A 14,717-nucleotide genomic window follows, 5' to 3' on the forward strand; every position below is an offset into this window, starting at 1 on the left:
CTTTCTGCTGTCCCCTCTCATGGCTGATTTCATAGGGATGTGGGTATCGGTAACAAACCATTCAGTCAACAAACCTTCCAACCTAAACTGTGATGCACTCATCACTTTGTTCTGAGGTAATAGCACCTTCTAAAGTGAACTGAACACACCCACCTGAATGTGCATATGTATGAGCATGCAAAAGAACATCGCACTGTTTTCGAGAGAAAGCTTTTCTTCTCAGGTTCTCTTGTCACCCCAGCTTCACTGCTTGGCCATCTAAAAGGCACAGCTTTAAGCTGTTGTAGCAGGAGGGGCCGAGATGATGAAGAAGCTGAGAACCACTAGTTGAGCGGTGAGACATCTATGAAAGCGGATTCACCTTGGACATCAGCAAACGCCTGGCAGGTAGATACTCAAATAGTTCTTGAAACGAAACTAAGTCACCTGAGTTTCTATGTGTTCCCATACCTATTATCACCAAGAGATTTCTTTTCCCTACTAGAAGTACCCTTTGCCACTGTGGTGACAGTGTGCACATTCTGGCTCCACAGGACTCTTTCCAAGGGCTAGATGGCCTATATGTCACCTAATTTGGTTTGTCCTCTACTGTAACTCTGGGTTTTGAAAGCGTCAGGATTAAAAGATGTTTGTACTCCACATCATGCCACCAGAAATAACAAATAAGCAAAACCAAACACTATTTTTTAATCTCACTTGATTTTTAATGTGATTAATAGTGTTATTAGCAAGTATGCAAATAATGACAGGCAGGAAAAAAACCACTGCAGAGATGGTGCCTGGTCTCTGCTCTTCAGGCCACTACTACACTACACAGAAAAGAAGTCTATGTGCATGGCATCGTCAGTATGGAATCAGGACTAGAACTCGTCAACAAGGAGCAATGACTAAGGGGTAGAAACATGACCTTTAGAATGCATCCTTCCGTGTTGGAATCTACTGGAAGGAAGAAGTACATGGAAACTTTGGTCCTTGGTGGGGAGACCTCACTAGAAATGCCCACAATGTAACCTGCTGCTGGAAAAGCATCTCTCCAACATGCAGGCTACAAACTTGGTCCCACTGACTTTTCAACGCTTTCACTTTCGCCTCCTCCTCCCACTTAAGGAGATAGATTTCTGCATTATTCAGGAATTGCTAGAAACTTCCTTCAGTCTGTACATGGAATGCTAGTATTTGGTGACATAGATGCGCAAGGCTGTCATTTTCAACCAAGTTACTAGACATAGTTATAAAGTGCATTTCAGAGCAAAGGTACCTACTGGATGGTAAAGTGCAACATGTGAAGTCCTTTCGATAGTGCAAAGTGGCTAAGTATGTACATTATATGTGCCAACCCCTAATCGAGCATGGTCTACCTACTCAGCCAAAGAAAGCAGTGGAGGGGTCCCCTTACGTCTTTGATCATTTGCAGATAGGAGTGTTCTGATCGGTCTGTGAGTACGTATGTAGGTGTGAGTGTGCCCAAGTATGGATTAACTGCTTGGTGGCCTATGCAGGTGTCTGTAAGTAGCTTCCTAGAAGTTGCAGGTTTACCACTGATATAATTTTGCACCCTCAACTTCAACATGCAATTCCATGTTAGAGAAGCACTAAGCTTGTAGTAACGGTTGAGCAACTTCAACCTGCATGTAGCGTAAAGTAGGCACTTGGCTGGGAGTTAAATGCTTAATGAGAACTACAAAGAATACGATGGCTATAATGCTGCCGAGAGAGACACCTATGTAATAAGGGTACGACTCCTCTTGCTCATACTCTCCTGGCTTGTCACTACCAAGGAGGTGTGTGGGACTCTGTGTGTAAGGAATTGTTTTTGGACTTGCTGAACTGAGAAGATCCTGGACATTCCTGAATGATCCATTGTGTGGCAGGGCGGTGAGATTGAGGAGGTGGCAGAGCAGTGGGTACAGATCTGTGGAGTTCATGGCTTCTTTTGTGAAATTCTTTCTGAAGGCAGGACCGTGGGCTAAAAATATTGGATGCATTTCTGCTAATGCATTATCATAACCATGGTTGCCTACTGTGAAGAGAAAATGCATGAATAAGTTAGCCAACCGGATGGCACTGAGGTGGAGAGAATTTCTGCATGGTCAAGTTCTGATCGTATTTTATCCAATTTGACCGTATACTAATGAAATCATCTTTTATAATCTCTGCTGCTGTCAACCCCACAAATCCCCTCAAGACATCCAATGTCAAGTGGTTACAGATCTTTCCTATGGTCCATACTATCTTAAGCATCAAAGAGGAAAGGAAACAGAGCACAGCTGGACCAAGTCAGAGGGGGAAATGCAGGTGGATGGTTGATTTTGTTCCATTCTGGAGCTGGCTGATGTTTAGCAAATACTTATTGGGTAGCTACAATGTCTAATGTTCTAAAGTAAGGTGGTGTTAGTCTTAATCACAAATGTGAAACCCACAATTGCCGATAGGAAGTGAAAAGCAATACAGAAACACAAGACAGTACAGCAATCAAACTTCAATCACAGCTAGGACCCACCATGGGAAACAAAGGTCAGAACGTGTAGGCAGAGTGAAAAATCTGGACTCTGGTAGCTCAGAGCAAGACATAGCTTAGTATTCTGTGCATCAGTGTGGCTACAAATAACTTTAGAGGTCAGTCTTCTGACGTGCACACCCAGTGGTTCCATTCAAAAACAAAGGATTAAAGCTGCTTATTGAAAACTGAACGTGTGGCCAATACCAGAGCAAAGGCATGACCATGGTTACTGCTAAGATGGGGACCTATGAAAACTGACAGGCTTTTATTTAAGAGTCATGAAAATGACCCATGACTCCAGTTCTATTACTTATCCTTGCTACAAGGAAATTCACAACAGCATCCGAATGTAGAAAATGAAAACTCGAGTCAACACCTCTGAAAGTCACGGATCTGTCATTTCAAAAGTAACTTGACGTCTTCCTGTCAATCAACTCCACCTGCAGAAGTCATTCTAAATGACATAATTCTTTTCAATTTATTTAAGGAAGAATAATGGTGGGCTTATGAGCCAATAGCAAATATGAGACAGAGTGCTTTGCTCATCTGTTTAATTTATAATAACATTGAGAAATATGCCATTATGTAATATAATCCAAAATTGATTTAAGGGTGGTTGCGATCATTTCTGTGAGAAGTTGAGGTTTAGATTCTAAGTCATATGAGAATGCAATGATAATTCTCTCATATGACATGTACCAGAGAATCAGAGACCCTGTTTTATAATGGTAGTTGTTACCATAAATATTTGATTCAATGGACAATATTTAATAATGAGTGCCCAAGATTCTTAGACTTCATTGTGAATGACATTCCTTGGGGCCACATAAAGACAGAGGGCTAGGCCATGTTCTCACAATGTCCAATGCAGCATGCCTGGACTGGGCCCAAGGATGTGCCTTCCTGGCACATTTCCAGCTAATCTAGACACTGCTGTGCCACAGAATGCACTTTGAGAATGCCTGACTCGGGAACTGGTACAATTCAGGCAGAAAAGGACCACAGCAACAGCCTAGCCATCGAATAAATGAGCAGCATGTCCTAGAACCAGAATCACTGAGGTGTATCTATCAAAAAATAAGTGTGAACAACCTACTGAGTAATTGCAGTTCACAGAACCCAAAGTCCTACAAGGCCTCTCTAAATGTATGTGAACTTAAAAAAAAAAATGTTCTCTAAGATCAGCAGACCTTTTCTGAGCAGTCTATCTCCCTGCACAGTTAACAAACAGAACAAATGGAGGAAGAAATTATTCCCAGGACAGTCTTTCCAGATTCCTTGATGTGATCAAATAGTGATTTACAGGTTATTTGTGGGTACAAACGGTTAGAAACCAGAACGCATGTCGCTGTACATATCTGCTATTAGGAGTCACTACAAGCACATGGCCATGCAACTACTTTGCTTTCAGTCACTAAACAGGACAGGAACTCAATTCTAACTAAAGCAACATTTTTTATACACTTTTTCCCCAGTGTTGGCAATCAAGCCCAGGGCCTTACATGCTAGGCAAGCCTGTGTACCACCAAGCTATATCCTCAACCTTGTACGTTTCTCATGGATATATTTTAAGAAACATTTCTAGATGAGTATTGATACAACACAGATTCTTCAACATTTAAGTAACAGAGAGTTAAAATATCAGTAAGTAAACTGCTGTATTATCCACAGCCTCCAAGTTAGCAAGAAACGGTGCAGAATGGGAAGAAATACGATAACATACTCACACAGAAAATCATCTGACTTATTCTGCAAAATATACCACCCTTCATCGGCCACTGCTACGATTGGTTGAACTCGATCATTTTTCTTGTAATGCCATCGTTCTGGAATTTCCTCCTTTTTGTAGACTGTGAGATTAGGATGGGCACCAGCCAGCGCATCATAGACTTCATCAAATTTACCTAAGGAGAAAGGAGGAGAGAGACTCTCAGAACAAGACTCACATCCCTCCAGACACCCATGGTGGGGAAGAGACTCCCGGCTGATGAAAAAAGCCTGGAGGATGAACACAAGGGAAGGAAGCCATGCATGGTGGAACGCCACACCCTTAAGGAGAAATAGTCTTGAGGGGAAATAGAAACAGTTACTCCTCTGTCGCTAGCACACGCTCTTACAGAATAAAGGGCCTTTGAGAGAAGCAGTAATCACTGCCCTCTACAGACTTACATATGCACCCAGATGCACACCCCCCCAAGCCAAGCCAAGAGAACGCAGCGAGACTCAACATGGCAGTCAGTCGCTATGGATGTAGAGACAGACTCTCTGGAGAAGAGAGCATGGCTTGTGGAGGTCAGGGGTAGGAAGAGGGTGACTAGAGGTGAAAAGCAGCCTGAGAAATGGAAAGGCCCTCAATATATTGGGGGGATTGGAGAACTCCCCAGAACTTCCAATGTACCGTACCTAGCCACCATCTCTAACTTTTGTTCATCAAATCCATGTGTTCCTTGTCTCTCCAATCCCCACACCTCAACAAGAGAATACCACCACGCCACTCCAGTTGCCTAAGGGAACCTCACGGGCTGGTGTAACTTATGAGTTGCAAACCGTGTGTACAGGCACACATGCATACTTCCACACGGTTACTTAATAGATTCTGCTTAACTCCCCCGAGAGGACACAATTCCCAACGGTGAGCTAGTACAGCTGCTCACAAATCCATTCTCTCCCTTGATACTTAAGTCCAACCCTCCACGGTGCTACAGCTTCAGAAAGGCAGGCCTCCCATGTCCAGCTACATAGGTTGAGACCTCTGGATGTTAAACATTGACCTATTTTTAAAATGTAGCCGATGCTGAGGGGACAGTTGGGGAAAGATTCCAGCAGATGTTTACAAAGAATGCAAGTTACTATTAAAACTTGCTGACAGAAATGAAAATAAGCCAGAGATTGACAAATGTACTTTCTCACTCATATACTCTACCGCTTCCCTATTAAAGGGGCCTCGATTAAGGGTCTACTGAGGGTCACCAGCTTCCAAGAGATGACTGTGATTGTATTCAAAGGCCATATCCATTTCTCTTGAGAAGGCGAGTCGTGACTTTTATCTTATTTTGTGATTCTAAAATGTTTAAAACCTATAGCCCAAGAGTCAGTATTACCCTCTGAGGAAAGAGATCATTGTTTTTAAAGTCTTAGGACTAAGTCTTAGTGCACTCTCTGGATGCAAGCTAGGGTGCTGGAAGAGCAGAAGCTTCCACATTGGGCATGCGCAGTGCTAGGCTCAGATCGCCCTGAGTGCAGACTTACCTTCTTTTGGTAGAATGGCAGCTACAGGTGAGTGGTCAATCAGGGTATAGTGGTCCTTATCCAGATAGCGGTCAAGTTCTATCACCCTCTGCTTAGAGCACTGGGTCATTCCATGGTCACTCGTGATGATTAGGTTAATATTATTCCATAACTTGGCCTTTTTCAGCATTTTTATCAGATATCCTAACTTATGGTCAATGTCTGTAATGGCAGGCCCCATGAGAGGACTGTCAGGTCCCACATCATGGCCTGTGTCATCAGGCTCTTCCCAGTAGAGAAGACCGAGATTGATGGGGTCTTTGGCTGTAAACCATTCAATGATTTTGGCAACTCTGTCCTCAAAGGACACGGACTCATTGTAAGGTAGGTAGTAGGTAGGGAAGCTGTCATGGATCTTTACATCCGTTCCCGGCCACATGGCCGCACCACTAGCATGCCCTGCCTTCTGGTTTGTGATCCATATAGGTGTGGCTTCTTCCCAAAACTCAGAATCATAAATGTTCATGTGTTCCAAGGAGAAAGACTTGTTGTGAATAGGATCAAACATGTCATTGGCAATAATCCCATGATTCTCTGCAAAGAGACCAGTGACCAAAGTGTAATGGTTAGGGTAGGTCTTTGTGATAAAGACATTAGTGACTTGCTTCACATGAACACCGTATTTCATGATATAATGAAAATGAGGTGTTGGAACTTTATATAAGTAATCCCAGCGGAATCCATCAAAGGAAACTACTAGAACCTTCTGCTGTTCTGGCTGAAGAGAAAATGCAGTTGAATGAGTTAGGGCAGCCAGTGTGCAAGACACCACGAGAAACTTTGGAATCATTTTCAAAGTCCTTGGTCAGCTCAGCACAAGGCAATCTGTAGAATAAGCATAAAGAAGTTACTGGTGACAACTGGGATTTGTACGTTTTCTTCCAGACTGAGTGACAGCGATAGCGATCCCGTGTACATCACGAGTCACAGCCTGGAAAAATTACGGTGCAGAACTCCATTTGACACAGGACACCAGGGCCCAAAAGCTTTAAGTGCCATTACAGAAACCCCTTTTATTTTCAAATAATCCATAAAATAGATTCCTCAAAGGAAGTATTTAAGTGAGCTCCACAATAACGTTAAAAAGATGATTGGTATAGATGACTTTTCAGAGACACTTTCAGGATGATCTAGAATGCGTTAGCATTTTCTTTACACTTTATTTGGTGTGTGTGTGTGTGTGTGTGTGTGTGTGTGTGTGTGTGTGTGTGTGTTACTATGTGTTTATACACATGTAAGCCATAATGTGCCTGGGGAAATCAGAGAACAACTTCTGAGACTTAGTTCTTGCCTTCTACTGTGTGGGTCCTTGGGGGTGAATTAAGTTGTCAGGTTTGTCTGCAAGTCCCTGACCTGTGGAGCCATCTCACATGTCCAACCCAGAATTCTGTCCAGAAACTTTTATATAGTCAAGTGACTGCCAGAATTTCTTATAAACAGAAAGAATAGCCCGGCGGTGGTGGCACATGCTTTTAATCCCAGCACTCGGGAGGCAGAGCCAGGGGGATCTCTGTGAGTTCAAGGCCAGCCTGGGCTACCAAGTGAGTTCCAGGAAAAGGTGCAAAGCTACACAGAGAAACCCTGTCTCGAAAAACAAAAACAAACAAAAAAATAGAAAAAATACAGAAACTTAGCAACAGGAAATACTATTAACATATTCAATAGTGGTATTTAAACACACACATATAATATATCATACTGTTTTATTTTTGGTTTTTTGAGACAGGGTTTCTCTGTGTAGCTTTGCACCTTTCCTGGAACTTGCTTTGTAGACCAGACTGGCCTTGAACTCACAGAGATCCGCCTGCCTCTGCCTCCTGAGTGCTGGGATTAAAGGCGCGTGCCACCACCACCCGGCTTATATCATACATTTTTATAGCCAACCCCTAGGCTTGAATCTTCTGTCTTAAGAGATATTTCTATAAGGAGGAAAGTCATCAAGTTTGGCTTCTTTTTCGTTTGTTTCTTATGGTTTTCCAGACATGGCTTTTCTGGGTAGCCCTAGCAGTCTTGGAGCTCAATCTGTAGACCTGGCTGGCCTCAAACTCAAAGATCTGCCTGTCTCTGCCTCCCAAGTGCTGGGATTAAAGGTGTACTCCACCACTGCCCAGCTAAACATGGTTTCTTGAATGGAATAAAATTTGTGGCTTCCAAATATATTTATAAAATGTAATCTGTATTCATTTGTTAATCAAATCTTAGGGTTCTATGTACTGCACAAATAGATTCTAAACTAAGTATGAATGGAAGCATACTTCTCAAATTTGATTTTGACTTTCCCCAGGTTATAATCAGTCAGCAGTTAATCTTATCAATGACGTGCACAGAGAGAGCATTTCCCAGGATTCAAGTTCTTAAAATCCACATTTGGCCGGGCGGTGGTGGCACATGCCTTTAATCCCAGCACTGGGGAGGCAGAGCCAGGTGGATCTCTGTGAGTTCGAGGCTAGCCTGGTCTACCAAGTGAGTTCCAGGAAAGGCGCAAAGCTACACAAAGAAACCTTGTCTCAAATAAATAAATAAATAAATAAATAAATAAATAAATAAACAAACCAAAAAAAATCCACAATTGTTTTTCTTTGTTTATGTCTGCACATGTTTCTTAAAAGCCAATGTAAGGAGGAAGCATGGATAACTGATTCTGTGCAGATGTTACCAGTTCTCATCAGGACTGCACATAAGGAATCGTCTTGTGTTTTTCCCTTTATTGACCACTAATAATCCTAACCACACTTCGTGCAGAGAAATCTCTTCTACTCAGCTTCTGGCATCTTCCTAATTCAAACACGGTGAAGACATTCTCATAACTCAGAAGAGGCCCTGTCTTGTCCTACTGTATTCTAGACTGAGGCGAATGTAACCTGTGTGGGGCTTTGCTTTCAGAAGCATGAGCTGTATGCAAATGATACAAATGAGCTTATGGTAAGATTTGTTTCTTGCTTTGGTTTTTGATTTTTCAAGACAGGGTTTCTATGTGTAGTCCCAGCTATCCTGGAACTCACTTTGTAGACCAGGCTGGCCTTGAACTCACAGAGATCTGCCTGCCTCCATCTGCCTCTGCCGCCTGAGTGCTGGGATTAAAGGCTTAGGCCACCACTGACAGGCTAAGATTTGTTTTGTTTTTAACTGTAGTTTCTGCCAGGCTAAAATTTCTTTTGTTTTTAACTGTAGTTTCACCTCAATCTGAAACTGTTGTAGACACTGGTCTCAAGACAATGTCTCCAAACATAAATTTAATATTGTATCTTGAATGCCACTCATTTTTGTCCAGTTCTGGAAGCCACATTAATAATAGCTGCATTGGGGGAATTAGTTGTATGCAGGGAACTGCAAGTATACTGACTAACCTTTGTGACTGATCATGGTTCCTTCCCTTTTCTTTTCTCTCCCCCAATTTTTTCTCCCATCTCACCAACGCAGAAAATAAAAAAAAAAAAACTTATTATCAATCAAATATAATTTAACGCCAAGAAAGAATCAATTGCACGGAACATCTGATTTTCATCTATTTTAGGAAACTCAGTTAATTGCAGTAAATAGAGAGAAAACTGTTTTCCTGAGACAAACTGAACCGAGGAGACATCAAAAAAAACCCGTAATTACATGGGTGACATAACGCAGGTGGGGGTGGGGATGAGGGAAAAAAAAAAAAACCAAATCTTTCTTTTCTACGCAGAAACCACACAAAGCCCTGAAAACCGCTACATCAGGATGCAAATCGCTCTGGCCTTCCCAGTCCCTAGCCTTTCCCTTACAGCCTGGGCAATCGGGAGCACCAATCACCGGGCAGAGGAGGGCAGGGAAGAGGAGTGGGTTTATATAAGGGGTTCGAGGGAGTGCCTGGGTGCACCGCCTCTTCTCCATCGGGGTTACTAGGCCTCCCCGCCCCCAACCCCACCCCCACCCCGGGCTGGTGACAGCCCCAGTGTGGGCCTCGGGAGGCAGGCCACTCATCCCCGGGGACTCACCGTGCTGCAGTCGGTCTGTCCTGGAGCGTTTGGGGCGGGGAGGTGGCGGGAGCAGGGGACGCCCGCGGATCCCGAAGGCTCACCTGCACGCAGCCCCAGCACAGAGCACCTGACCCGTCGCCGCCCGCCCCGTTCCTGGAATGCCATTGGCTCCCGCAGGCTCGTCGTTCTACCCGGGCAAAAAATCCGCTCCTAGGAGTAGCTGTGCCGCCTGTCAATCAGGGAGAGCGGGGGTGGGCGCTGTGTGGGTTTGGAGGAAGGGGACCTGGTGGCCAGACTCGGGCAAAGCCTGTCACTCAGAATTTTCCCACTAGGCGTGTGGTATCAGTGATGCTGAGCGACCGTAATGTGCTATCCCACTGGTTGGTAATCTGAAACTCACTTTTGTTCCACCTCTAGGTCTGAGTGTTCTTCTCCCTTTATCATAAACTGGTGACGTCATTCCGTAGGCTTTCATAGGAGGAGGGACACCAGAATACCATGTGATGGTGTTTATTGTTTAGACAGGGTCTCATTTAGCTCAGGCTGGCCTGGAACTTGGTTTGTAGGCCAGGATGACCTCGGACCTGAGACCTTCTTACCCGGCCTCCTAAACGCTGGGGATCGATCACAGGAGTGCATCACCACACCTGGTTTTATGAGGCTCTGGGGACTGAACTGGGGATGCCAGTTGAGCACTCAGTCAACCGAGCTTTATCCCTAGTGCTCATTAATTCTTCTGTTCATGAATAGCTGGTGTCAAGTTCTTTGTCTACAAAAGGCTCCGGGAATTGACTCAGCTCTGTAGCCCGAAGTGTAACTTCCACGCGTTTGCAGCTTATGGTTCTGAGTTTGCTGAGCAGTAGCGTCCGAAAGCTCCAGTTAAACCAAGCCAGGGTCCGAGTTGGATTAATTTACAGAGAGCAAAGCAGAGCTGCCTGGATGGTTGCCGGGCTCCAGATGCTGCTGGGTCCACAGTGCATTACAGCTGTAATTTCAGGAAGGCACATTGCTGGTTTGTTGGTGATTCAGTTTCATCTGTCTCTCTTTTTTTCTTAACTGCAGCAAACTAATTTTTAAAATGTAATTAATGATAGTTTAAGGCCTGAAGGGGTGTGGCCAGGGTGCTGATTTGTCTATTTGAGTCAAATTATATATGCCAGACACCATGCCACTCTGAGAGACCCATCTAGCTACCCGGGTCCCTATCCTGATGCAATCGAATTAGACAGAATTCTAAGTCTGTCTGCAATAGGCAGTACTGTCTGCTTGATTGCCACGACTGAAGTCTCAACATTTAATGATCTGGGACGGGTGCAAGCATCCACAGCAGTGACCTTGGTGTCTGTAGCAAACACTCTGTGTTCCATGTGCTGGAGCGCTGAAGTTTGTAGCCATCTTCTGCTCTTCTCTTAAATGAGTTGAGCATTTTGGTCTTTGCCTTTGGGACAGTGGCTACCTGCTAAGCTGAGCAGCAGCAGCACCCCAAAGGGCATTTGGGCATGCTGCCATCGTGACTTAATAGTTTTCTGCATGTGGGATGGAGACTAAGAGGGAGGTTGTCTCTGTGTGCAGCCTGACCCAAGACCATGAAGGTGCACAAGCTGTTCCCAAGCCCTGAGCCCTGACCTTTGAAATGGCTCAAAGTTGGAAGGAGGTGGTTCAGTCTCGAAAGTCCTTATCTCCCCAGCCCAACAAGCCAATTCTGTGTTCGCTCAAAACAAAGAGTACCTTATGCTCATCACAGAGCAGGGGTGAGAATGGACCTGTCTTTATGTGGGTCATTGAGTGTTGCAGGCTCTGCTCAAATGACAAGCTGCCTCGCTCTGCAAACTTTTACGGAAGTCATGATTGCTTCCACTGGCTGCAATTGCAAAATTGCACAGTGTAGTTGCTAACCACAGCTCATAACACAGATGACGACTCACAGGGGGCTCAGTGAGCTCAGGCACCACTTCCAGATCTCCATATAATGTCTAGTGATCAACTGGTAGCCTTGCAATATAACTTACTTTGCTAGTGGGCGGGATCTTGCTCAAACAAGGAAAGTGATTGGCAAGTTTCATCAGCAGACTTCTTGCTTCCATATCTGTGCTCTGCCCATTGTCTGTGTTTCTGTCTAGTCACAATAGCTATTCAGCAAGTTCTGTCACAATGAGCTATAAGGGTTCCTTTATTTCAGCTGAATTAGCAGGATAATAATGGAGCTGGGAGTATGTGTCTGAACATAGAGCAACAAAAGGATCTGCTTTTGTATCCTGGGGTTGGGGTGGGGGAGGTCCCACTACCTTTTAAGGACCCCAGAGAAATCTAACAAGGAGCTGAGGGTTCCATCATTCTCTTCCTCGGGGGCTGTAAGAACATTGCACTAACACTGGAATAATCAGTCCTTTATGAAATATTAAAAAAACCCAAACAGAAGTCTGGTTTTTTTTTTTTAGCTAAAATTAATGATAAGAAGAATAAACAAATTTCAAACCATGGCACTGGAGGGTTGGCTAAGCAGGGGCTTGCTGCTGGGCTGGTTCCCAGCACCCATGGCTGTTAACACAGCTGTGCTGGCTGGTTTTATGTCAACCTGACAGAGCCATTGTGGAAGAGGAAGCCTCAGTTAAGAAATACTCCTACCAGATTGGCTCATGGACAAGCCTCTTGGGCATTTTCTTAATCAACATGGATGTGTGAGGAGCCAGCTCACTATGCGTGGTGCCCTCACCTGGGCTGGTAGTCCTGAATGCTTTAAGAAGGGAACTGAGGAAGCCTTGGGGGAGCAAGCCAGGAAGCAGCTTTCCTCCATGACTTCTCCGGTTCCTGCCTTGAGTTCCTGCCCTGACTTCCTTCAGTGGTGGACTGTGATATGGAAGTATAAGCTTAAATCAACTCTTTCCTTCCCAAGTTGATTTGGTCACAGTGTTTTATCACAGCAATAGAAACCTTAAGACAGTGGCTCACAACTGCCTGTAATTCCAGCTTCAGGAGCTCTGATGCCCTCTTCTGCTCTTCTTGGGTGAGCACACAAATAAAAATAAAAACAAATCTAAAAACAGTAACAATAACAAAAATAAACTCAACAAATTAGGGTTGCACTTCAGTTCACTGTGGGAAAAAAAAAAAAAACCTTAAAAGAAACTCCATGTCTTAATACTTGACAGAACATTCTGTAAGATGTGGGTCTCATCAATTCAGTAAGCAGAAGATTCAGAGACTCCAGGAAGTTCCTGAAGCTGACCAAATATCACCTGCCCTCTGTTCCCCAATGTATGTAAGCAGTAAGGACTGGTGAGACACTCTCAGACCAGCTGAGGTGACTGAAGAAGCCCTTTAACCTGTTAATCTGCCTGCAGGCTGTGCAGTGTGCTCCAGGGGTCCAGCTTTCACTGGCTGTTACCCATAATGGGGTGGGCTTTGGTGATACAGCTGGCATTGCCTCATTTCTGCTCCCATGAGTAACCCCCTGCCCAGAAGTAACTCCAGCAAAGCTCAGATTCTCTTGTTGGTTCCCTGTTTGGGGTGAGGACATGTTGGTTCACTTCTCCCTAGGAATCAGGTCACTCGACATTGTGAGACCCACATGGTGGAAGGAGCCGGCTAACTCCCTGAAAGTTGACTTTTGATATACACATTGTGGCTGGCTCATTTCCTCCCTACCCCACCCAACAAATACTTACAACATTAAAAATAAAAATCCTAGGCCAGCCTAAACTACAAAGAGATACCTTGTCTCATCCCAAATATGTGGTAGAGGTAACTGGTTACAGGGCCATGCTCCTTGCAGAGGCCCTGAGGAAGGATTGATTGCCTTTGCCTCTTCTACATATACACAGTCTTTGTCTCCAGCAGCTCATGGTGCTCTCCTGAGTCTCTCCATGGAGTCACAGGGCTTACTTCTAGAATGGCAGCCATGAGAATTAAGGTCCATTTTAAGCTAATACCACTTCCTCTAGGCTCACATATACAAAGAGCATAGTTCCATATGAGGTCATAGTCGGAGATTCCGGTAAATATGAATTTTGACAGGACACAACTAAAGTACATTTAGCTAGCATAGGGTTAATTTTACAGTCCAGCTGAGAGAGAGAGAAAAAATCAAAACTATACATTTTAAAACTATCTAAAATAAGGAAACTAGTAACATCTAGTCAGAGACAGCACCAGGGATTGTCTCATGCTGCTTGGAGGAACGGCTCCTCCACCACAGAAAACAGTTTGCAAATTTCTTGGGAAGTTAAATGCATGGTTACCAGTCTTGAGTTTTCACTTGAGAAAAAAGGAAGACAGATACTCACTGAAAAACACACATATTTTTATAGCAATTTTATTCATAAAATCAAAAAACAATGTAGATATCACTCTATTGTAAATTAATAAATTGTGACATGTGTTGTAGAATATTATTTTAAGGTGTGTTACTTTTGTTTATGTTGCATTTGTTTAACTCTGTGAAGCTGTGTTACTGTACCTGTCTAAAACACCTAATGGTCTAATAACTGAATGGTCAATAGCAAGACAGGAGAAAGGATAGACAGAGCTGACAGTCAGAAAGAATAGATAGAAAGAGTAATCTGAGAGTAAAGAAGAAGTAGCCAGAGAAGGAGGAGAACTCCTTGGGCCAGCAATCCAGCTACACAGCAATCCACAGAGTAAGATTAAGATTTACAGAAATAAGAGCACGGGAAAAGCCCAGAGGCAAAAGGTAGACAGGATAATTAAAGTTAAGGAAAGTGGCAAGAAACAAGCCAAGATAAGACCAGGCATTTATAAGTAAGAATAAGCCTCTGTGTGTGATTTACTTGGGAGCTGGGTGGTAGGCCCCCCAAAAGAGCAAGAACAAATAACAACAGATGTCCATAGATAAGAAATAAAATCTGATGACAATATAGTTGAATATCAAAAGCACTATTCTAAGTGAAAGAGGCCAGATGCAAACAGTAACATACTGCACAATCTCATTTATATAACACTCAAGGAAGGCAAGAAAATGG

At 43.8% G+C, this 14,717-nt stretch overlaps 1 protein-coding gene across 1 annotated transcript; it reads right to left on the reverse strand.

Moving 5' to 3' along the window:
• Window positions 1-682: 682 nt before the first annotated feature.
• Enpp5 (ectonucleotide pyrophosphatase/phosphodiesterase family member 5) lies at window positions 683-10,180 on the reverse strand. Its single transcript, XM_042266419.2, has 4 exons — window positions 9,757-10,180; window positions 5,750-6,613; window positions 4,228-4,404; window positions 683-2,020 (listed from the first exon to the last, which is right to left on the reverse strand). Exons 2-4 carry the CDS (start codon window positions 6,576-6,578, stop codon window positions 1,593-1,595), a joined length of 1,434 nt encoding a protein of 477 aa, XP_042122353.1. The 5' UTR covers window positions 6,579-6,613; window positions 9,757-10,180; the 3' UTR covers window positions 683-1,592.
• Between the last annotated feature and the right edge of the window lie 4,537 nt (window positions 10,181-14,717).

Source organism: Peromyscus maniculatus, chromosome 21 (genome assembly GCF_049852395.1).
Source record: "Peromyscus maniculatus bairdii isolate BWxNUB_F1_BW_parent chromosome 21, HU_Pman_BW_mat_3.1, whole genome shotgun sequence".
NCBI classification, from domain to species: domain Eukaryota; kingdom Metazoa; phylum Chordata; class Mammalia; order Rodentia; family Cricetidae; genus Peromyscus; species Peromyscus maniculatus.